This window comes from Populus euphratica, unplaced genomic scaffold (genome assembly GCF_000495115.2).
Source record: "Populus euphratica unplaced genomic scaffold, PopEup_1.0 scaffold4.1, whole genome shotgun sequence".
NCBI classification, from domain to species: Eukaryota; Viridiplantae; Streptophyta; class Magnoliopsida; order Malpighiales; family Salicaceae; genus Populus; species Populus euphratica.
The window spans coordinates 164,992-187,947 of record NW_011499859.1 but is presented as its reverse complement, the minus strand read 5'-3'; the positions used below and the strand labels follow the sequence as shown (position 1 = coordinate 187,947).

The following is a 22,956-nucleotide window of genomic DNA, read 5'->3' as shown; positions in this document are numbered from 1 at the left end:
ATTTGTATAGATGCGTCAATGAAATCAGTGTGCATCATAACCTGCTAAATATTATATATATTTGAAGTTATACAAACCCTGAATAACAGCATAAAAATAAACTAATCTATGAAATAAACTGAGCCTCAAAGATGTGTTATTTTTTCATCAAGCAAGATCTTGATGATGTGATATATACACAAGGTTGCAAAATCACAAGATATGTATATGGAAGATGTAATTAACCAGATATAAGTAGATCAGGGCGGACTTTTGAAATTTACTCCTCAATATATTGAGAGGCACCAGCTAACAGCCTAAAAGCCTTATCCTATACATTCTACTTAATTCTCTTAGACAAACTAGCTAATTGTTGGCTGAAATGTTACTCAATTAGTATTAATATCTCTTTGCTCTCAAAAAATCTGTCGGAGCCTCCTTTTGGGGGGGGGGGATTCAAAAATCTAAGCTAATTCATGCTGTTGCTCATCCAATATATATATTTTATTAGGGTAGGAAAAGTTTGATTTCCAGATTTATGATCTATGTATACATGCCCCTCTAAATTGAGCTAGAGACAGTTACTGGCTTACATTTATTAAGGAACCTAGCTAGTCATACGCAGTTGCTCTTAATTACCACTTGAGCTTTGGGTGATTAATTTCCCCACTTAATTATCAACAATTAAAAGAAAGCTTTTAACAACTCACTGTTTTATTTACAGGAGGCTGCTTATACCTAGCTAAGGGTATAGTTCTTAGGGTCTAATTATAGAGTCTCATATATAATAATGACGATTTACCAAACAAAATCAATCAGGACGGGGGACGAATTCCGAGCCATGCCTTGACAACATCTATATATATATAGAGGACACTTTGACTTCCACCTCTCGAAAGAGTGAAAGAAGCTTTGTAGATTATAGAAAGATTTAACCTGCTTTAATTAAGTGCAATGATTATATTAGAGGGAAACCAAATGAACAAAGATTTGTAAATGAAACCCAAAAGGCTGAATGGTCAGGTTTTTCTCCTAAAGTTTGTGTGCTAGATTATTTGTGACCTCGATCGTTGCTGCTTTGCTTTAGCACGTGATTTTCTCCCCTGAAAGGTATAAATTGTAAGAGGAAAAACAAGGAAAGCGAAGGGTGAAAATGATGAAAGCAGACATGTCCAATCATAATGATCTTCGTTGACACCAAGAAATTGGCACATTCAAGCAACTGTTTGAGTGAAGAAAGGGTATCATATGCTTGCTATATTTATTTATATATATTAATATCTATATATGAGCAGGTGTGTGTGTATGCATATGTAGTTTGTAGTGTGTGTTTTATATTCTGCAAAGTAAAAAAGGAGACAGCACTCTGGGTGGAGGGCTTTTTCATGTTGAATTTAGATGCAAGAAATGATGTGCTTATCTTTAAATCATTAGGTCTTCCCTAAATGGCCATATTATGATTAATCCCCCAACGTCCTCAATTATGTCCTTTTCACAATGGTGTAGCATTACTTTTGGTTTGGTCTTTGTAGCTAGTTATGTAGGATTCATTACAGCTCCATTGCACCAATGTTTTACTGAATTCAAACCAAATTTCGTTAACTTCACTTGTCAACTTATTAGTTTTTATATATATATGTTCTAACTCCGCACGGGTCTCTTGTTTTGTTTGTAAATGTCCTGATTCTACAGACTCTTGATACCTTTTCGATCTGTTAAGTACAACAGTTGCTTAATAAATCATTCGTAATTCATAAAAAAATGCCCTACTTCCCCATTGAATTTGTGAAGCATGCAGGAAAGGGATAGTGGGTTATCAACAAATTCACAACGAAAACATTTCAGCTGGTGCAAAATGAATCAGAACGGTATGTGTGTGTGTGTGTGTGTGTCTATATATATGTGTGTGTGTGTCTATATATATATATATATGTATATGTATATTTATATCCAAGAACAATGTGCATGCATCAAACTTTTCTTCATAAATTGGAAGGAAAAGACATGATTAAAAAGCAACGAGAGGAAAAATATCTGCATAGATCAATCATCCTCAGAACCCATGCTCATTTTCATACAGCTAGCTTAATTAGACATGAAGATATATTGAGTAAACAAATACTTAAAAGTAGATGTGCTATACAAGTATGTTGCTTCTTCAAGTATCACGTTTTGTGATTACTAAATTAATTATGTCAAATTACTAATCAACCCAATAATTAGTAGTAACATGTTTTTTATTTGGTTAAAAGGAAAGTAGTAATCAAGTCGAGAGCAATGGTTCAAAACAACACTTGAAGTTTCCAAGACACTCAATGAGACCAGTGGTCCTCTCATGAGTACACCCAAAGTTAAATTTCCACAACCTTTTCTCTCTCCCTCCCCCCTTCCCCATATTAATTTGCATATAGACGTACAATGCAAAATTAACAAGGGGAGACTGCCTTTATATAAAGGTGCATGAGAGGTAAGCATTTAATTAAACCTGGAGGAAAAGAACATATAAGGAAGGAAAGCACCCCCTTCCCCCCAAAATTCTAAATGGTGAGCTTTGATGATATGCAGGAGGGTTTGGGAAATAAAACGGGCCACCAATGCTGCAGCAAACGGAAGGTCAAGAGAGGGTTATGGTCTCCAGATGAAGACGAGAAGCTAATAAAATATATAACCACCCATGGCCATGGTTCTTGGAGTTCTGTTCCAAAGCTAGCAGGTACTGATCACACGCACACACTCTGGTGCTCTTTAATTGATCCGTTTATTTGTTTTTCTTTTATGAAGAAGTGGTCTTTAATTCTTGTTCTTTCAAAGCCAAACCCCCCCGTTGTATTGTATCTTTTCCTTCTAATGGAGGCTTCTTCTTTCAGGGCTGCAAAGGTGTGGAAAGAGTTGTAGATTGAGATGGATAAACTACTTGAGACCAGATCTCAAAAGAGGTTCGTTCACTGCACAAGAAGAAAGTATTATCGTTGAGATTCACCGAATGCTAGGGAATAGATGGGCTCAAATAGCTAAGCATTTGCCTGGTAGAACTGACAACGAGGTCAAGAACTTCTGGAACTCGTGCATCAAAAAGAAGCTCATTGCACAAGGGTTAGATCCAAAAACTCATAATCTCCTCTCTAATAATTACAAACATAACAATAACAATAATGCATGCAAACTCTCTTATCAATATTCCCATCAACAAACCACCTCAACTTTCACAGTAGATTCACAAATTAATGATATTTCAATGGATATGAAAGCAACCCTCATTCCATTCCCTATGATTCCCCCAGTTCCTGATACTAATCCTCCATGTCCCCCCTTGTTGAACAAATTCTCTTCCGTATCAACATGTGAATACCAAAACCCTAATACACTAGCTTCCCTGGAGTCTGGAAGCATGTCTTCAATCGGAAGTGTCCCTCTATCCTCTTCTACTTCACATCCATCTGAGTTTGGCATGCTAGATGAGAGCTGCATGTGGGCTGGTGGCTATGAACTCATTCAATCAATAAAACCTGAAAAAGATCAGCCAGAACAGCAAGTGGAAACCATTGAGAAGGCCAATGAGTTAATAAGTGCTGGGCAGAATATGGATGCTTCATTTGAAACTTCCACCTTCGATTTTGATTTTGTGGAGTCTACTCTATTGCCTTGTGGGATGTACTATAACCCCAGTCCCATAGTTCAACCTGCATGGGATTCATGGGCCTTGCAAGAGAAAAAGTGATTGGTGTGGCGATGAGAAATTTCATTCTGCAGAAATGTTTCAAACTAGTACTCGTATGCTTGTGAATGGTATTGGTAAGTAGCAGTACGTAATATATTCCGAAAGACGTTATGAAGAGTTAAAGCAATGGGTTTTTCATGTATTATTGTTTGAAGTATAGTTTCTAGCCAGATGGACTAATTAATTCTGTAGCTTGGATTGCGATGGAGTAGTACGGAAGAAGGCTTTGTAAATTTGTATCCAATAATTAAGTGACGTCCCTTCTCTTGTTAATTTCCCCCCCTCTTTTTTTTTTTTTTTTAATCTAAATCATTGTGTCTCGCTAGCTTCTTTCTTTGTTTTTTTTTTTTTCCTATGAGAAAATCTTTAATTTACAGTTCACAGTTTCCTAACTTCTTAAAAGGATCTGAATTTAATACATTGATGAACACAATATAATTATAATTGGATTTTCTTTTCTCGTGTTTAATTTATGTAATGGTTTGTGAAAATAATTAATATATCTTGTAATTCCATGCTTAAAACCGTTTCGAAAATAACGATTTGTACCGAGCTAGGGCTATTTTTACACAAAAAGTATTGTTTCCCTTTTTAAAACAGAGACCTTTTGTCCACCAAAACAACAACAAAGACTTGTAAAGACAACCTACGATATTATTCAAGGAGACACGATGCTGTCAGTCTTGTAGTTTGGTGGTAATTCACCCCTTTCTAGCTAGCTACAAATTGATTAAATTAAGGGCGCTGTATTCAAACCAAAAATGACGCATGATGATCAATGCCACTGCCTTGGCAAATATTAGGGAGGGAAGACTTTGGGTTCTATGTTTAAATTATTCTTCAAGATTGCACTTTGAATTCCCTCTCCATCATCAATTTCACAAATTAATTACAGTACCTACAGGTTCTTTCAACTATCATTCTTTAAAATGATTTTTTTTTTATCAATTTCAATTATCCGAATAGAAATATATTGTATTGGTTCATATTATTTTGAAGTAACAAGTGTAAAAGCTCCTAAAGGTTTAGCTGAACTTATAGTTGTTAATCTCCATCTGGAATTGAGTAGGCCAAAAAGCTCAATCCCAAGTCACATGGAGTGACTCAAATCAACTTGAAAAAAAAAAAAAGAGATTTAATATCTTATATAAAAAAGTTTTGAAACAATACACGTAAATATAAGTTATAAAAAAAATATAAGACATGAAGTATACTATAGTTATTACATGCATATCTAAAAATTAAAAAGTAATTCATATGAATATAAACTATTAAAAAAAATATAAGGTATGAAATATAGTTTAGTTATCTCACATTAAAAAAAATAAAAAATAACTTATGTGGATATAAACTATAAAAAATAAATATGAGATATGAAGTGTAGTATAGATATTGCATATCAAAAAATTAAGAAATAATTTACGAAAATATAGTCTATTAAAAAAATAAAGCTAAATATTTATAAATTAATTTTATATTTTTTAGATTTATTAAAAAATAAAGATATATTAAAAACTTAGGTTTCATCTAGGATTAGCTTACCAAGAATTTAGGTTGAGCTTTAATTTTGATTTTTTAAGATTTGAGACTGTTAAAGGTTCTGAATTTATCATAACTATTGTTTTATCAATAAAACTAAATTCATTTGTTTGATGTCTCGTAGTTGAGTCTTGTCGTTGAATTTTTTGAAAAATCATATATCTGCGTTTGATTAGCATCATTCTTCTGAGATAGGTGTAGGTTGGATTCCTCCCAAATATACGTGTAATGTTTTCTAGAAGTGCTGCTCATTCTTACAATTAATTTTTTTAATAAAAAGTAAAATGTGTAAAAAGGTAAATTATTACCAATCATGTGAGGCCCGACTGCTAATAATAGCAACAACACGTACGAGATTTCCATCAGCCAGAGAGGGGCTTTTTTTAATTCTTTTATTTTTCATCTATTACAATAAACCATGAAGATTTTGGATATTTTATCATTAAATCGTGAACAAAAATCTCCATAATCACTCCACTTAAATGCTAGATTGTGTTAATAGATTTGTTGGAATATTTGAAGACAAATGAAAGAAAATCAAAATTATTGGTAATATCATTATAATTTTTTTTAAAAAATTATAATATTTAATCTTCTATTAATGATATATATAATGATTTTCATTCATAATTAAAATTTTTATTTTTTAAGAAAATAATGAAAAAAATATTAACGAACCATTATGTTGGTAAATATTCTATGTAAGGAATTAAAAGATAAAAAGAATAAGAAATGAACAAGTTCCTTTTCTTCTATCATAATTTCCATCACTTAGTCATATAATTCTTGGAAAAAAAAAATTCTTAACATCCAACAACTAATTTATTGAACATTGCTTTTTTTACGTTTTCCTTTTCTTTTTTAATTTTTAAGCAATAAGTTGATTTGGAGTCTCATTATAATCAAAGGATATTCTTGTAATTAGGCCTAATATTTTCCTTATGACAAATATAATATATGTGAGTGATTGGAACGAGTAAATAATAATTTTTTTTTTGTTGTACCTATCCATGCAATAAAGTAAATCTTAGAACTTTTCAGACTCATTAAAAAGAATAATTTTTAATTGAAAGTGAAATTTCAATTTGGCTGTCGGTTCAATGAAAAGAAAAAACATTTAACACAAAATAAATTCATAACAAATACATACCCATCGTAAAAAAAAAAATTACATGAAATCAAAATCTTCTGCCATCGTTTGGATCTAAGGAATGAAAGGTCGGAGGAGTAATTTAAATATGAATAAAAAAATTAAAATGGCATTTTAATTGCATGAATGGTAGCCAAAAATCAAAACAAAATTTTAAATTCTTAATTCCTCGTTTTTAAGACGAAAAGGACAAATAATTTAACTCGTGATGATGATAAAAATAATAAAGTAATTGTGACAGTGATAATTAATGATATATATATATTAAAAAAAGAGTAGCCAGTGAATTAGTAGTAATATTATATCAATGATTATAATATATTTAAAAATAATTAATACAACCATGAAGGTTATTTAGTTAATTTCATTAGTTTAAATCCATCTCGGATGAACATAAAAAAATCAAGAGTTTTATTTTTTTTTAAATCACCTACTTCACTGTTTATATCAGCTCACGAATTTATTTCAGCTCGTATCTTTTTAGGAGGTTAAGGTAATCTTCAATCCAGTCTAACAATTATTCGATTTAGTAGTCGTATCAAACCGAATAATGTTCTTTCATGTAAGCCCATGGATATATTAAATCCAGCTCAGGTTCGTGGTTGTTTCGGAATCTGATTGAGCTAGCAAATAGACTAATTTAGGTAAAATTAAAGGCTAATAAGAGTAAAAAAAAAAAGTTAACCCGCAACCAGACAATATATTAAAACTAGATAGAGACCAGCAGAGTTGTGGCTCAGTAGTTGTTTGGATCGCTCTTCTTCATTCCAATTTGGTTTTAGTTTTAGGGGAATGAAGCTGGAGGGTTTTTTTATTCGTGTCTCTACTGGATCCCTCCTTGCACGGTATGCTTGTCAGCCCCGCAGTACTTTACCTATTCACTAGGCTTGCAGGATGTTCAGTGAACCGTGAGATTAGTCGTGATGCAGGCAAGCTAGCCCGGACACCCATGTTAATAAAAAAAAAACTAGATAGAGATTATTTTTTTTCTAAAATCTTTTTTTATATATATTTTTTAATTGATTATTAACTTTTTTAAAATTTCACTAAAAAATTATTTTATTTTATCGATGTAGGATTTGAAATTTTTTAATATATATATTCTATATTTATAAAAAAATTTTATTTTTTAATGTATAATAAAAAAAATTTAGTTTAAATACTTTAACTTAAAAAAATACCATAATATTTTTTTAATGTAGAATAAAAAACCTTTTGAAATAATATTTTAAACTTTATTATTTAGAACATGTATAATATATAGATATCTTTATAAATTATTTTTTAATTTTTTATATAAAATATTAAAATTAAAAAAAATATTTAATTTTTGAGATTCATCCGAATAACTTATGTAACTTAATACCCAATTTCTTGGCCGGTCAACTATTAAATTGGGTTTGATAACTTTGTATAAACCAACGCTAGGTAAACCCGACCCAACACCACACGACCTAAACGGGGTTTTTGTTGTTATTTACTTTTGAGGTAGATCAGCTGGGATCGAACTCGAACCAACCACCCGAGATGGAACATTAGTTACATATAATTATCAGCAATTATTTTAAAATATATGTAAGCTAGCCCGGACATCAATATCAAAAAAAAAGAAAAGAGCGCCGTTACCCACCGCATGCTTCTCCCTTGATTTCTCTTTCTTCCGCAGCCCAAACAAACGAAGAACACGCTCACAAAGACAGTTCTTTATTACTTGGGAAAGCATGCCACAATGTTTCTTCTTCTTAATTTGATTTGTTATTAATAGTAATAAGTTGCTGCCAGAACTTCTGGGGTGTTATTATGATAAAGAGAAGAATCGGTATTCCCCTCTTAAAGGTTCAATTCCGGGTTCTTCTTCTTCTACAAACAATGCCATCCACAGCCAATAACCAGGTCAGTGTTTCTTGTGTGTGTGTGTGTGTGTGTGCGCGTATGGCTTGGGGACTACAGCTTCTAAGCCCTATCCTCAAGCATGTTTATATTTCGGCTGCCTGGAAAAATTTACCCTTTGATGACATATATTGCAATGTGTCCAGTAGTGTGCTCCTACATTAGGTCTGCTTTTAATTTTCTTTTATGGAAAAGGTAGAATCTCAACTCCAATACTTGCTCCTTCTTCCTAGCTTTGCAGGACTGAGGGTTATGTGCACATTAGTCGTAATTGATCAAAATTGGATGCCTTTTCATACACGAGTATTATGAGAAGCAAAGGATTAATAAAATCAATTACTTTATTTATATCGTTTACAATTCTTCTAACCCCTTTCAGGTGATTTGGCATATTTATCACTTTCCATTCTTTCTTTCAGTAACATTTGCACTTCCCAAATTTTGGGACTTCATTGGTCAATTATTTTCTCTTCGTGCATGTGTTTCATATGCTATGCTATTTCTGGTTTAAGAAGAACCTGCTTTTACTTAATAAATTCGAAATGCTCTAAAAAGGTACGAAAGTTTGTGATCTTTCAGTTTGAGAGCTTGAGTTGTAGCTCAATAGTAAAATGTTGTGGTGTTCACCTCAAAAAAGAAAGCAAAATGGTGTGGCAAAAGATAGAATTTCCATCATTTTATATTGCATGTTTTGCTCCCAAAGAGATTGAAGGAATTTTTTTTTTTTTTGGTGTGAGTAACTTTCCTAATCTTGAATTTCATGCTGTACTTAAATTAGTTGTCCATTGCTTTTAATTTACATGTACATATGGTTTTTCTTTTAAAAATCACAACTCAATATATGTGCAATTGAAGTTGTTTATCCCATTTTTTATTTCACTGTCCTGATTGTTCAGGATATTTGACATATTTGTTTGTCTTGGTTGTCGTCAACCTTAATTAGCATGATTTTTTTCCCAGTCTAAAAGCTGTCATTTCCTTCCTGGAAATCTCAATGTTATAAGATACAGAGATCTCCCTGGGTGTAGCGCGCAAATATGGCCTTCTGTCAAATTTGGGTCTTGCTGTAGTGTTTTCTTTTAAATTGGTCGTCTTTGTAACTTATGTATTTCCAATTTACTCTTGGCACATCTTGTTTGCTTTAGCCATTCCCTTTTCACTTATCATACTTGTTATTTACTGTTTTGTTGTGAAAGCAGGGAATTCTATTTCACGCTTGTAATTCCTTAATTTAAGGAAACAGGATAACTAATCTCGGATCAGAGACATCTGAAGGATCTGTTTATATTCTTAACCTTGTTGAACCAGTCAATTTTGATTCAAGTTCTGCTATAGGTCGAATGCTGTTTAAGGCTGCATCTTTCAATTGCACCATTTGGACTGCAGATTGCAATCCTAACTCAAGTCAGGCAGTGATTGACGAGTATTCTTTTGGTTTTTTTTTCCTGTCTTGTTTTTATTGTAGCTTATCAGTCTTGAAATTAGCTTAGATATGTGTTATGTTCACTACTCTGGAGTCAGGAAATAGAACTTATCTAGAAAATTGTGTCTTGGAGTTTTGCATGTTATCAGGTTTAGTTTAGTTCTTTTCTCATTCAGATTGATGCTTTAAAAAGGTAAATAGAAACTTGCCAGTTCCAGTATGTATCTATAATTGACCACCTGGGTGTTAATGATTAGTTTGGTAGGAGTTCAGGGATAGCTACAATGCATTGACATTAATTCTATGTTATTTTCATGAATTAACATTTTTGTTTATTCTGGATGTTACAGGAACAAATCTAGGAGCTGCCCTGGTCAATTTGGAAACTGGAATGGCATCGTGGGTGTGTAGAAGCAAATGTGATGTTTTGTCTCAACAGCTCGATCCATCGGTAACATTCTAATCTTTTTGGTACAACACCTGCATTAAGTTGCCTCATGGCCACCAGCATATTATCATCTCACATGACTGTACTATGATTGTTAAAGAAGTGAAAATGGTTTGATAAGTTGATAAAGCATATTTTCCCCTGAACCTAGAGCTAAAACCAAACCGGACTTATTTGGTCAAATGTTCAGTATCCACAAACTGAATCATTCTCTAAGGTGGCATCTGGTTACCATCTTAGGAAAAAAGAGATGGAGACAATGGGGACAAAAATATGTTTGATTAAAGAGACAAAGACAGAGACATAAAATAAATTTATAAATTTGTCTATGTTATAATCTTGGAGGGAATTTTTGTACTTCCGAAGTTCATGAGAGACATGCCCCTCCTGTCTCTACTGTCTTTGTTTTTTCTGTCCTAAAACAGCAACTAAATGCTACCTAAAGAACCCATAGAAGGGCTGCTATCTGATGGGTAGACGAAAGTGACAAAGTTGCCATCTTGCATTTATATCTGTGGTTTAGCAGCTTCGACAGGCTGAAAATGATGGAAAAAGAAATTGATTCTATTTCTAAAGTTTAGGTTGGCTTGCTGACGTCTCAAACTGCTAGTGGTATGGTAATCTGGATGGCTTTCTGCCCATTATTTCATTCATAAATTTAATCTCATTTTGAAGATCACGAGGCACATGGAACATAATTACAATGGATTATTGCCATTTGTCACTACAGACTTTCTTTGTCAATCAATTGCCTACAATATCTGAAATATATCTGTTTTTTATTTTGCTGCAGGGGAATGTTGTTTTATGTGGGCTAATAAATGGAGCAATTTTGACGGTTGATGTTCGTGAAAAACAAGAAAGGGTTTCAGATAGACTTAATAAGGCATATAATACCTTATTCATCACTGGGCAGACAAGGTCCCAGTTCTAGTAAACAATGTTTTGAGGTATTAAATCCTTTAGATATGATAAATTTTGCAGGCACCAAATTTGTTGCCAGGTAGTCCCGGAAGCGATCATTCATCTTAGAAAAATATTATGGAACTTTGAGAGTATGATATCATGTAAATAAATTGACTTCTAGTCTAGGAGTCACGAAGACCAATAAAACTAAAATTAGAATTAGCACACAGGTATTGAGTCAGGTGTTAAATTTGTCTCACCATTCAAAACCTCAAGTTAAAGTGAAACAAAAAAAATAAAAATAAAAATTAAGGGAGTAAGAAAGAAATTGTTGAAGGTATGCCTGGATCATCTCTCTCCTATTTATTGCACTTCATTTAATGTTTTCAAAAGAAAAGAAGTGAAGTGCTATTCTTAGGAAATAGATGAACTTAAAAACATAAAATTTTGAGTTTGGTAAAAAAAAAAAAAAAAAAACAAGTTCAATAGCAGCAGTTCATGGGTTTGATCCCAATTTTACCGTGCTGTTTTATTTTTTTTATTTTTACTTTTATATTGCTAGATAAAACCTAAATCATAGATAGATCAATATCATTGGAATTTCGCTCTTAAATTTTTTTTGCATTGTATTCCTCCTACAGCGAAGCAAATGGCAACTTCCCAGCTGGTTGTTTTGTTTTGTATTTATTTTGTTCAGTGAAGAGCTAGTCTGTGAAAATTTGGATCATTGCGGCAAGTCTGTTTTGTGCAATATTTGAACTAGATGATTTCAGATAAATAGTGCTTTCTTTCCTTTTCAGTTCTTTTCCTTTCCTGCAGCAATTGTTTTACAAAATAACTTCTCCTCTTGTGTGACGCATTGAACATGAGCTTGAGCATTTGGAACTGCTCATTTCAGTGAAATTATGGTCAATACCCTGGATGTGATGTTTTGCAGGTCAAAGGAAACATGTACTCTTCTCATACTATTTTTATGCCTTTATCTATATGCTGGTTAGTGGGCTTCTAAAACATGTAATTCTTGGTTTTAGTTTTAATGTTTGCTTTCAATTTATATGACTTCTACCTTCTTTTGAATCTCCAGTTTGGTATCACTTCAGTCTGACGACCAGTACTTCTTGGCCAGCTCTAAGGATGGATTGGCTAGTATTGGCTCCTAGCTTGCCATTCTTTTTACTCTTTTTGTGGATATCCTTTTAATAATGTGCTTCTGAATGGTAAGCAACATATCAAAGAAACATTTTTTTCTAAATTAATAAGGCAATAATGAGGCACAAAATGTTCTCCTTTCAATTAGTTCACTAAGTAATTGGATCCTGACCCAAAGAGAGCATATGTTTTTAATTTGGCATTGTCATAATAATTTTGTTGGTAGGTAACAAATCCCCCCCCCCTCCATTTAAAATCATGAGTTGACTGATAGCTGGAAAGTTCATTTCAATCTTGTAGGGAGGTTGAGATATTCTTGTTGCAAAAGATAATGACCAACTTGCAGTGAATTTCAGCTATTTGGTCACTTTTTTTAAGGAATTTAGTTTAGAATTTATAAATTGAATTCAATTTCAATTCCACCTAGGCATGCTGGAAGCAGCCGTCCCCTCTCCCACTCAGATTATTATGTAGATTCTCCTCTTTCCTCTCTGTTTTTTTCCCCTCAAGTGTGCTTTTCTGTTTAGGGTCCATTGGTTCAAGTTTCAAAAAATAAAGGCAAACTGTTCTATGAGTAGCTATTGAGAAAGTCTAAGGATTTTTCTTTGTGATAGCCAATTAAGAGCAATTTGTTAGTGTTAAGAATTTATTTTTTTCCCTTACGTTCCTTTCGAAGCAAAAGGTAGATGAATAAAGAGGAAAAAAAAGAGCCTAATGTTTCTTCTCAACTCATGCATGTTGTGTCAATCTCATTCATTACACAAAACAACAACTCTATATCAAGAGAATACCATTGAACATGCCCGAATGCCTACTAGCATACCTCAATTATGAATATGCAAATTATAACACTGGCAGTGGCAGTGGCCCTGGGTATGGTGATGTGGTGGCTGTGGAAGTGTAGGAGGCTAAGGTTGAGGCCGCGGTGTTGGCTGCAGAGTGGTTGCCAACATTGTCATTGTTATTGTGGCTTAGGTGAACGTCATCATTGTTACTAAAACCGTCATTGTTATCATTGATGTCGGCACCAGCTTCAATGTTGCTAGGCACATTACCTTTGTTGCGGGTGTTGTAAATGAGGTTTTGATGGTAGTTTGATCATGGAAGAAGTCTGTGGTGGGTGATGGTGTTATATATGTATATGTACGTGGGTGTTTAATATGTGTTCAAAAAGGCTTTTTGATATTTTGCTTGCAATTGGAGTGTTGCTAGAAGGGCTTCAATGATGGTTTGGCCATTGTTTGATGATGGTTTGGCCATGGTGCGTGGTGGCGTTTTGGCTATGGTGGGTGGTGGCTTTGGTAGAAGAAAACAAATTTTGGGGGAGAGAGGCAAAAGGCAATAACAGAGGAGGTGGATACACTTCTTTCCACTGGTTTCTTTCGAGAAGTGATGTCACTGGCATGTGACAGATGTCTGTGAACTTCATGGATTTGAACAAGGTTTGACCAAATGGTAACTTTCTTCTCCCTAAGATTGATAGATTGATGACTCCACAGCAAGTTTTAAATTTTGTTAAAATAAGCTTCAGCCAACAAAAAGTTACTAGAAAATACTATAAATCCTAGTCCATCAAGAGACATAGTTTGGATAGCAGGAAGGACTCTTCTACATGTGTTGGTAATGAGTCTAGAGCGGGGAGAAAAGAATTGCGCTAGCTGGAATGTTCCTGGAATAGTTCAAGCGCACAAATTTTGTTGACATAGGCACGCAGTAGATAGCAATAACCACCTCTTCTTTGTGTCTTAATAGAGATTTTATTTCGTATTGTTGGTATAGCTAGGAGCATGTACATTCATCTCAAAATCAAATAAAAAAAAATTATGCTATGAACTTTCTTATCTATTAGATTATTTGTTATCATACTTGTGTTCTATTATTTGATTTTATTTATTTTCATCAACTAATTAATTAAACTAAATTTATTTATAATTTGAAAATTCCAAAATATCTTCTTTTAATTTTAATTAAAACAATAGCTGTTGATGTGCATTTCAATGAAAAAATAAATACGAAGGCCTTTTTGTTTATGAAAAACATATAAAACTCTAACTTAACCACATTATGGAGAAAATATTGTTTCAGTTTCTTATTAAGCTTTATAAAACAAATCATGAAAACTTCTTAATGATTATTATTTTTGGAAGTTCTTGCAATAAAAATATAAAAAGGCGCTGTATCTTCTAACTACAATCTATCAACTATTCATGAACAGAAATTTAATGTAGTTTTCTAATTTTTATTTTAGCTGAATAAATTCGTTTTATGTGATTTAAAATCAGAAACTTTGAGATTTTTTTTATAAAATACTAAGAATTAAATATCAAAAGTTTGTCTTCTTTTCTAATACACTGTTAACTAAGCATCCATTTTCTCTAATTGAGAGCACATCATATGGATTTGATCGGTTGTACTGTTTTATAGTAAAGTGGGGTGGCCAGGATTTTGTCCCATTATAAACCCTATTGTTTTTTTAAAATCAAATTAATATACATTAACATAAATTACATTAAATTAATAAAGAAAAAGTGTTGAATACACATCTAAGTGTAGAATGTGGGTGGTGGTTGTGATGATCGGTGGTGGCACTTTTGACTGGAAATGGCTTGATCTACGGGGGAGAAAGAAAGAGGGGGATGATCTCGATTCGAAGTGTGGGGTGGGGGCAGGTAAAGAGGAAGGTCGCTTTGCCAACAAGGACAGAAAGGGGGGAAATCAAAGGAGAAAGGGAAAAAAATGAGGATCATGGTTTTAATTTTATATAAAATTATAAATAATATTTGCAACTCGACACTCTATTAGATTTTTAAATATTTTCTACACCGTTTTTTTTTATTGTGCTAAAAACCAAGAAAACTCCTTTTTATAAAAAAAACCTATATCTAGATGTTCAGCATGCATGCGTTTTATGAGGTGACCCCAATGTCATTCAATCCAACCCCAAAACTGTAGCTCTCAAGTTTTCTTATCCATGCAAAAAGCAGAGGCACCAGACCACAATTTAACTTTTAGTAAAGGGTAAAAAGAAAGGAAAACAGCTATGAAAATTCTCCCTTGTTCACTTTGATCGAGGGAGACAAGCAGTTCTTTTCCCTTTGAAGATGACAAGACTGCAGTGCTGGTGTTAGATATTTCAAAGCGTTTTATTCTTAGTTTTAAAACTACAGTCTCTCGTGTATAGTGCAGGCAATATAGGAAGGCGGGTATGGTTTGAGTCTTTGTTACAAAAGTTTCTTAAAGTGATTGAACTCCTCAAAATCAAAAGCGAAGACAGCATGATGCTTTGATTGCCAAAAGGAAACCATCTTACTGCCCGTTCTTCTAGACTTGTGGCAATGGCAAATATTAACAAAACATGCATCTGGGCGTCTCTGTCTTGACTTAAACTTGCTTTTAGCAAAGTTTTTATAATGATTGAAAGTGAGGGAATATAATCCATTACAAATATCTTGTCACCTTTATATGCAGCGTCATAGTATACATAGTGTAATAGCAACACTAATTTAAGAACTTGTAAATTATAAGTCTGCAAGATTATTAAACATGTAAGTATACTAATCAATGGTTATTTCACGCAAAATTATAACAGTCTCCTAGTTAGGCATGCTAGATGTGCAAATTTACTCTTCCTCCTCCTCCTCTTCCTGGTGCAAGTTTAGATTTTAATGGTCTTTAAATAGGTCATTTATATTGGAACCGATGCATCAACACTGCTGGACTTGAATCATGAATGGTTTCCCATTAGGGGGTAAACCCAAATCCAAGATTCATATAACTTTAATAAGTTCGAATTTCTGACACCTGCTTCTTAGGCAGTTGAAATGGACGTTCATATTTAGAAGAAAAAAACTTACAGGGATGTAGATTGGTTTATCACTGATCACGAGGAGTCTAAGTTTAAAGTGTTTAAAAGTATAATAGTGGTTGTATTTTAAAATATGTTTTATTTGAAAATATATTAAAATAAATTTTTTATTTTAAAAAATTATTTTTGATATTAATACATCAAAATAATTTAAAAACATTAAAAAATATTAATTTGAAATAAAAAATAATAAAAAAAAATTTTAAAAAAATATTTTTGAAACGCAAAAATAAACTAAAATATTAGCTATAATTAAAAAAAAGAACTGATAAAAGGGAGAAGATGGAAACAATATCTATAACTTACTCTCCTTGAAACCGAAATATCAGCTTATAATTAAAAAAAAAAACTGATAAAAAGGAGAAGATGGGAACAATATCTATAACTTACTCTCCTTGAAAATTTCTTTGCATTCCCCCCCTGTCAAGATCTTCTCTACAAGTATAACGGCTATATTTTGAGTTGTGAAACTGTGTTCATCTTCATCTATGATTATGTATTGATACATAAACACATGAAATAGTATAATCTTGAGGCTTCAGTAGATTCTACGGTTTGGAGAGTAGAGGCACGCTCTCTAATTAATTACTTCATCAGTAGTGAAGCAACTACGTTTAATGCTTGTCTTACATTACAAACAGTAAACTGTTAATTTCTTGTAGCCTTCCTTAGAAATCAAATATCTGATAATAATGTGAAGAACACATCCACTTACCAAGTTAATTTAGTTATCTGTGTTTAAGTTGGTTGTATTAAAAAGATTATATATATAAATGTAATTTGTGTTATAATTTAATATATAAGTTTTGCTATATTTTGTTTGGCCTTGATAGTTAGAAATGTTTAAACGAGGGGAAAATCTTAAAGATACCTCCCAAATATATAGTCTCAGTTTTATCATCAAATAATTTTTTTTTTTACTTTTAAATTTTTTAAAATTTATATTCATTTTAAGTATTTCTATCTGTACATTTATTTAAGTTGTACCTTTTTTTTGGTAACATTAACGAACATCATTTTGCAATGAACTTAATATTTATTTTTATTTTTATGTGATTCCAACATAAATATTTAATTGAAAAACTAAATATATAGTTTAAAGGTAAAATTGATATAAAAAGTAGTTTGGATATAATTAAATATTGATACTATCTCCGTACTTTAAGATTATATTTGAAGTTTACCCTTAAACGAATAAAAGGTTCGTCACTCCCCACGTCCACAACGTTTTCTGTGAAAAAACTTGTACTTGTATTTCACTTTTATTTCATAAAAATAATAATAATAATAAAAATAATAATAATAATAATATACTCCTCTTAGTGGTTTTGCGAGATCATTATTATTGTTACGTGCTTGGGTTGGATTATTTTTTTATGTAAAAAAAAAATATTCAAGTACATTGTTAATATATTTTTTATCAAAAAAAATATTCAAGTATATTATTATTGTTATGTACTTAAAAAATAGAAAAAATATGAAATTGACTGAAGGGATGTAAAATACATGGTTTATAAAATCACAAAAACTATAAATAATTAGTTTTATCAAACTACAAGGACTAATTGCAATTAAAACTAACAATATATTTCTGTACACGATGATAATAGTAAATTCACACATGGTGTTAGAATTTTTATTTAGTGAAGGCAAATTACTCAAGAGCAAAACGAGGGCTGCACATATAAATGTATAACCACGGATACTTAAAAAAAAAATATATGTGAAAAAAACAGAAGCATTGCCAACATTTTTTTTTAATATAAGAAAATTAACCATGAACTCAATATCGGATGCCTATTAAATGATATATTTTATAATATTAAAATAACAATATATTGGATTGATCTAGCTAATCTGTAAAATTTGTAATCTGAATCATGAGATAATATTAATCTCATAGAAATTAAAAAAAAAAATTAGAAAGCTCAATTTTTAATAAAAAAAAATATTAAAGAATAAAAAATTAATATTAAAGAAAAAAACAACTCAAGTCAATCTTGGTAAACTTGCTGTGCACGCAACCCAAGACATGAGAATAGAATTACCCTATAGAAAGAAAATTGCAAAAATTTATGAAACTGAACTCTAATCCAACTCATTATTAAATGATAAAATTAAAAAAAATTACAAAAAAAATGAAAAAATAATCTTATTTAACCTGAATTAATCCAGTAAACCTAGGACCAAGAAAACTTAAAAGAAAAAAAAATGGAAAAAACCCTGAAATCTAATTTCCAACAAACTAAACCCACACCAAGAGCCATGAGAACCTGATTACCTCACAAAAAAAAATTAAACAAATTATAAAACTCAATTCTTAACTAATTATTAAAGGATAAATTTTAAAAATAAATAATTAAAAAATAACTATCTAAATCAACTCAGATTAATCTAACAAACTCATAACTTGAATTATAAGATCAAGCTAACTTAATATAAAGTAAACTGGAACAAATCACAAAGTTCGATTCTCAACTAACTAAACTCGTGACTCGAGTTATGAGAACAAAATTAACCCATCGAAAGAAAATTTAAAAAAATTATAAAGCGCAAGTTTCAACCAATCCATTGTTAATGGAAAAAAAATTAGAAAAGAAACAATCAAAAAAAAAAATCAAGTTAATCAAGGTTAACATAGCAAACCCGCAATTAGAATCATAAAATCGAGATAACTTAATAAAAAGTAAATTGGTAAAAAATCACAAAGTGAAATTCCCAACCATCTAAATGTTGAAGACTAAAACAAAAAAGAAAATGAATTAAAAATAAGATAAAAAAATGACCCAATTTAACCAGAGCAAACTCTCTAAGCCGATAACTAGGGCTACGAAATTGAGATAACCTTATAAAAAACAAGTGAAAAGGAATTATGAAACTCAATTTTCAAATCAACACAATGTTCAAAGGCAAAACTAAAAAAAAAAAAACAAATTAAGAAGAAAAACAAGAAGAAACCAATACAAAAGGTGTTAATTTGCCAAAACCACAATGTAGGTTATCAAATCGGGATAACCCTATAAAAAATAAAAAAGTAAAATTACAAAACTGAATCTTTAATCAACTCAATATTAAATAATAAAATTTTAAAAAAATCAATTTTAAGAAAGAACCTAAAAAAGATAAAAGTCAACTCAAGCTAACATTTCATACTCGTAACCTAGGTCATGAGGCTTGGATTATCTCACATAAGAAAAATTGATTTTCAATTAGCCCAATTATAAGGTATGAAATAAAAAAAAATTAAAAAAGGATCCAAAATAAAAAAAAAATCAAAAGAATAATAATTTTATTTTGATATAAAAATAAAATGATAGGATCCCCTATAATTTGAAGAGAATAGATGCATAAACCAATGAGAGAAGAGAGAGAAGAAGAAAAGGAAATAAAAACAAGTTGCGACACGTTTTTATCAACTATACATGTAGCACCTCTAGTAAGATCTCATTGAGGCACATTTAAGACCACCAATGATATTAGAGGAAGTTGCGCGTGCTGCTTAAACACAATAACTTCATTCACTCATTGACACGTGCAATGCATATGTCAATTTTTTTGCCACTACTCGTTGATTCCACTCGTAATTTTTGTTAATTTTAAATTTGATTTATTAAGCCTTATTATTTTAAATCAATAAATTTGAATTTTATCTTGTAAAACTAAGCATTAATTGTGTGTCAAGATTTTTCCTCAACATGAAGGTATCCTCATTTCTAGGAAATCAAAAAACATTATTAAGTACAATTCCAAATAAACTCAACTTTAAAAAATCAAATTGAAAAAAGAAATTAAATGAAAAAAAAGTGTTGATCTTTCCCCTTTCCCATGCAACTGAGTCTTTGATTTTTTAAATAAAAAAGTGTTGAATATTTCTCTATTATTTAAATTTGATTTTTATAGTTTTAATTGTTTCATTCAATAAAATTTTATTTAATTTTTTCAAATTGTGCATCAACTAAGTGATGAATTTTTTTTCCCGACACCATGAGATCCTACAAGGTAAGCAACCAAAACAAACCATCAAGCTCGATTTCAAATTAACACACTTCAAATGAACAAATTGAAGGATTAAAAAGAAAAAAGAAAAAAGAGAACATTATAGTATAATCTACAGTAAAATCTTAACTCGTAATCTTAATGGGATGATTTCGAACCTACTCCATGCACGAATGCTTGCGTTCCACAAAGGAATATGTGATCATTCAAAACGTCATTAACTTAGAAGTAACAAATCCTTGAACAATATACAGCTAGCTAGATTCCCTTGTCTCTCTGTTTGGCCAGGCATTGGACTTCATTTTTCTTTTTGGCAGTGCAAGTTTTTACTCTGGTCATCATAAAGAACAGGTGCTTGATCGATCGTTTCAAAATATACTTCTCAAAGTTCGAATTAAATTCATGCTTGTTTCCTGTCTAAGTTTACTTGGGAGAGCATAGCGGTCAATAGAACAAGCAAATTAATGCGAGCAGTTCCTTGCATTAAAAAACAAACAAGTGGAGGTAGCCAACAAGAGGATGAAGACATGGTTGAGGCAGATATGGACAGAGAGGACCCTTTTATGGTGATTCATTTCATGCATCTTTAAGAATGAAAGAGACAGAGTGGCAGTAAATGTGGTAAACAGGAGAGAAGCAGGGATATTTTGGGAAATTGAAATGAGGAAAGAAAAGGGACCCTTCACGCCTGCTTTACACGCAAAACTATGGTAATTTGGCCCTTCATAATTTTATTTAGTCTCGTCCTACACAAAAGCCCAAACCCACGTATATTTTGTAATCATTATCTCTCTCATTCCACCTCTCTCGTGCCTTTCATTTTTTTTTTATTGAAAAATATATTAAAATATTTTTAATATTAACATGTAAAAATCATCCAAAATTATTTAAAAAATATAAATTTGATATTTCTCAAGTTAAATATATTTTTAAAATGCATATAAACACAATTTTAAATACAAAAAAAATCATTATTTTCATATTGAATTAAAAGTGGAAATGGTGATCACCTTTTTGACGTGCTCATGAAATTACCACTGTCTCTTAATTTGCTTAGCTAAATCTACTAATTTATACTTCTTGTTTTTATTAGAAAAATCTTAGATTTTATAAGAATAATTATTTATATTTAATTTTAAAAAATAAATATAAAAAGAGATAAACAAAAGAAAAATAAAAAATGTATTTTAGCTCATATGAAAATATTCTTATCATTTTTAATAGGTATTGAATTTGAATTTTTTTTAACATTTATCGATGTTTTTCAAAGTAAATTCAGCGAGTAACTACTCATACTTTTTCCTTCTTCTTCTTCTTTTTTTTCCTTTTATCTTTTTATTTAAGGATATATAATTAAATCCAAATAAAAAATTCTAGGATTTGAAATGATACCTTATTCCAATATTACTTCAGTTGTAGACTGTGAGTATTTAAATATGACATTACATCTGAAGAAGGGTAGGCCTTAAAAAGGAACAACATGCTTTCTATAAACCATAATACTATATACAAGCAAAACCATTTTTCATATAAAGGAAAAAAAAATACTATACACTAGTACTTTATTATAGCTCCTGAAAAATGATATATGTTTAAATATGCTATTGACATTTTGTTTTGAGGTTTTATATAATTACTTTTCGGCTTCTTCCATAAATTACGTACCCACTCATTAATTTTTCTGTAATCTTTTTGGTCAAGTGGTAATGACTGAATAAATTAAATGATTCGGTTGGGGGAGATAAATTAATAAAAGGGGACAGTAATTAGTAAAACCATGGGCAATTGGTAGCAATAATTGAGAGAAGCGAACAAAAGAAGAAGTGTGGCATAATCATGAGCATTCAACATTAAAAGAAATCCCCAAATATCATTATCATCATTTACAGATATCTCATGGTTAGATGATTGGTGGATAGGAACTGTCTGGGAAACCAGTAATTATAAGAATAAACTGTAGTGATCTCACAATGTTTTATATATATATATATATAAGAACTAACAAGAAAACCTAATTAATAACTGTATAAAAAAAAGAAGAAACAAACACAACCTAAGACATAATTAAAGAAAGTTGAGCTTGAGTGCTCTGGTACTTCATTCTCCTCTCACCTATTGGAAAGGGGATTTGGACCACTAGGAACTTCATGGGCGCTAGCACTGAAAATTCCTTCTTGCCATGGTAATGGAGATCTATGAGCTCGAAACCGGCCTCTCCTTCTACTACTCTGTGGAGGAATGTGGATAACATTAGCCTTTGAAACTGTCTTTGCATTGCCCATGTCAGGTCTCGTAGTAGAAAACTCCATGCGGCTTTTCTTGAAATATCCTCCATCCCTTGTGTTACTAAGTAGGAATCTATTGTCTTTGTTGGCCATGGTGGTGTGGAACATGATAAGAAGGAAAAATAATATGGTTAAAGAAGTGAGATAGGGAGATCCTACATGAGAACTAGCCATGCAAAAAAATGGATTAATATATATGAAACATGAAGAATCACACAAGGTTCAGTGATTTTAACATCTATATATATACATTCATGTCCAGTTATACTAAGGGTTGGCAGAGGTGAGAATCAAGCTTGAAATATAGAAAGGAAAGAGAGGATTTGTGTCTTGTGAAGAAAGACTTGTAATATGAATATTTCAAATGAGAGAGAGAGAGGAGTCAAGCTAAAAGAATATATAAAAAGAAGGGAAGCAAAGGGTGGTGGACTGCTTTAGCAATGTGTCGAGGGTGATGGGGATAAGTGGATGGCTTTATCAATGTCCTGTTCTAATGACGGTGAAAATATGCAGAACAGTAATAGCTAGCCAGCTAGATAAATAATGTTTTTTAGGGCTTGACGACGAGAGGGGTTTCGGTTTTTTTTTTTTTTTTGGTTTTCCCCTTG

The 22,956-nt window shown here is 31.5% G+C and overlaps 2 protein-coding genes across 5 annotated transcripts; both read left to right on the top strand.

Annotated features, from left to right (window-relative positions):
- Positions 1-2,428: 2,428 nt before the first annotated feature.
- LOC105124129 (myb-related protein 308-like) lies at positions 2,429-3,968 on the top strand. The gene is made up of 2 exons (XM_011024005.1): positions 2,429-2,692; positions 2,847-3,968. Exons 1-2 carry the CDS (start codon positions 2,521-2,523, stop codon positions 3,695-3,697), a joined length of 1,023 nt encoding a protein of 340 aa, XP_011022307.1. The 5' UTR covers positions 2,429-2,520; the 3' UTR covers positions 3,698-3,968.
- A 4,024-nt stretch (positions 3,969-7,992) lies between these two features.
- On the top strand, positions 7,993-13,406 carry LOC105124128 (uncharacterized). Of its 4 annotated transcripts, none has more exons than XR_841991.1 (6): positions 7,993-8,279; positions 10,050-10,150; positions 10,941-11,097; positions 11,991-12,046; positions 12,138-12,270; positions 12,503-13,406. XR_841991.1 is itself a non-coding variant. In XM_011024004.1 (6 exons), the coding sequence occupies exons 1-5, from the start codon at positions 8,187-8,189 to the stop codon at positions 11,079-11,081; spliced, it is 426 nt and encodes a 141-aa protein (XP_011022306.1). In that variant the 5' UTR covers positions 7,993-8,186; the 3' UTR covers positions 11,082-11,097; positions 12,138-12,406. The 4 variants fall into 4 exon arrangements, 1 of the variants encoding a protein (XP_011022306.1); XM_011024004.1 differs by lacking the exons at positions 11,991-12,046; positions 12,503-13,406 and adding exons at positions 9,513-9,519; positions 9,612-9,695 and having other exon boundaries at positions 12,138-12,406; XR_841990.1 differs by lacking the exon at positions 12,503-13,406 and having other exon boundaries at positions 12,138-12,406.
- The last annotated feature ends 9,550 nt before the right edge of the window (positions 13,407-22,956 follow it).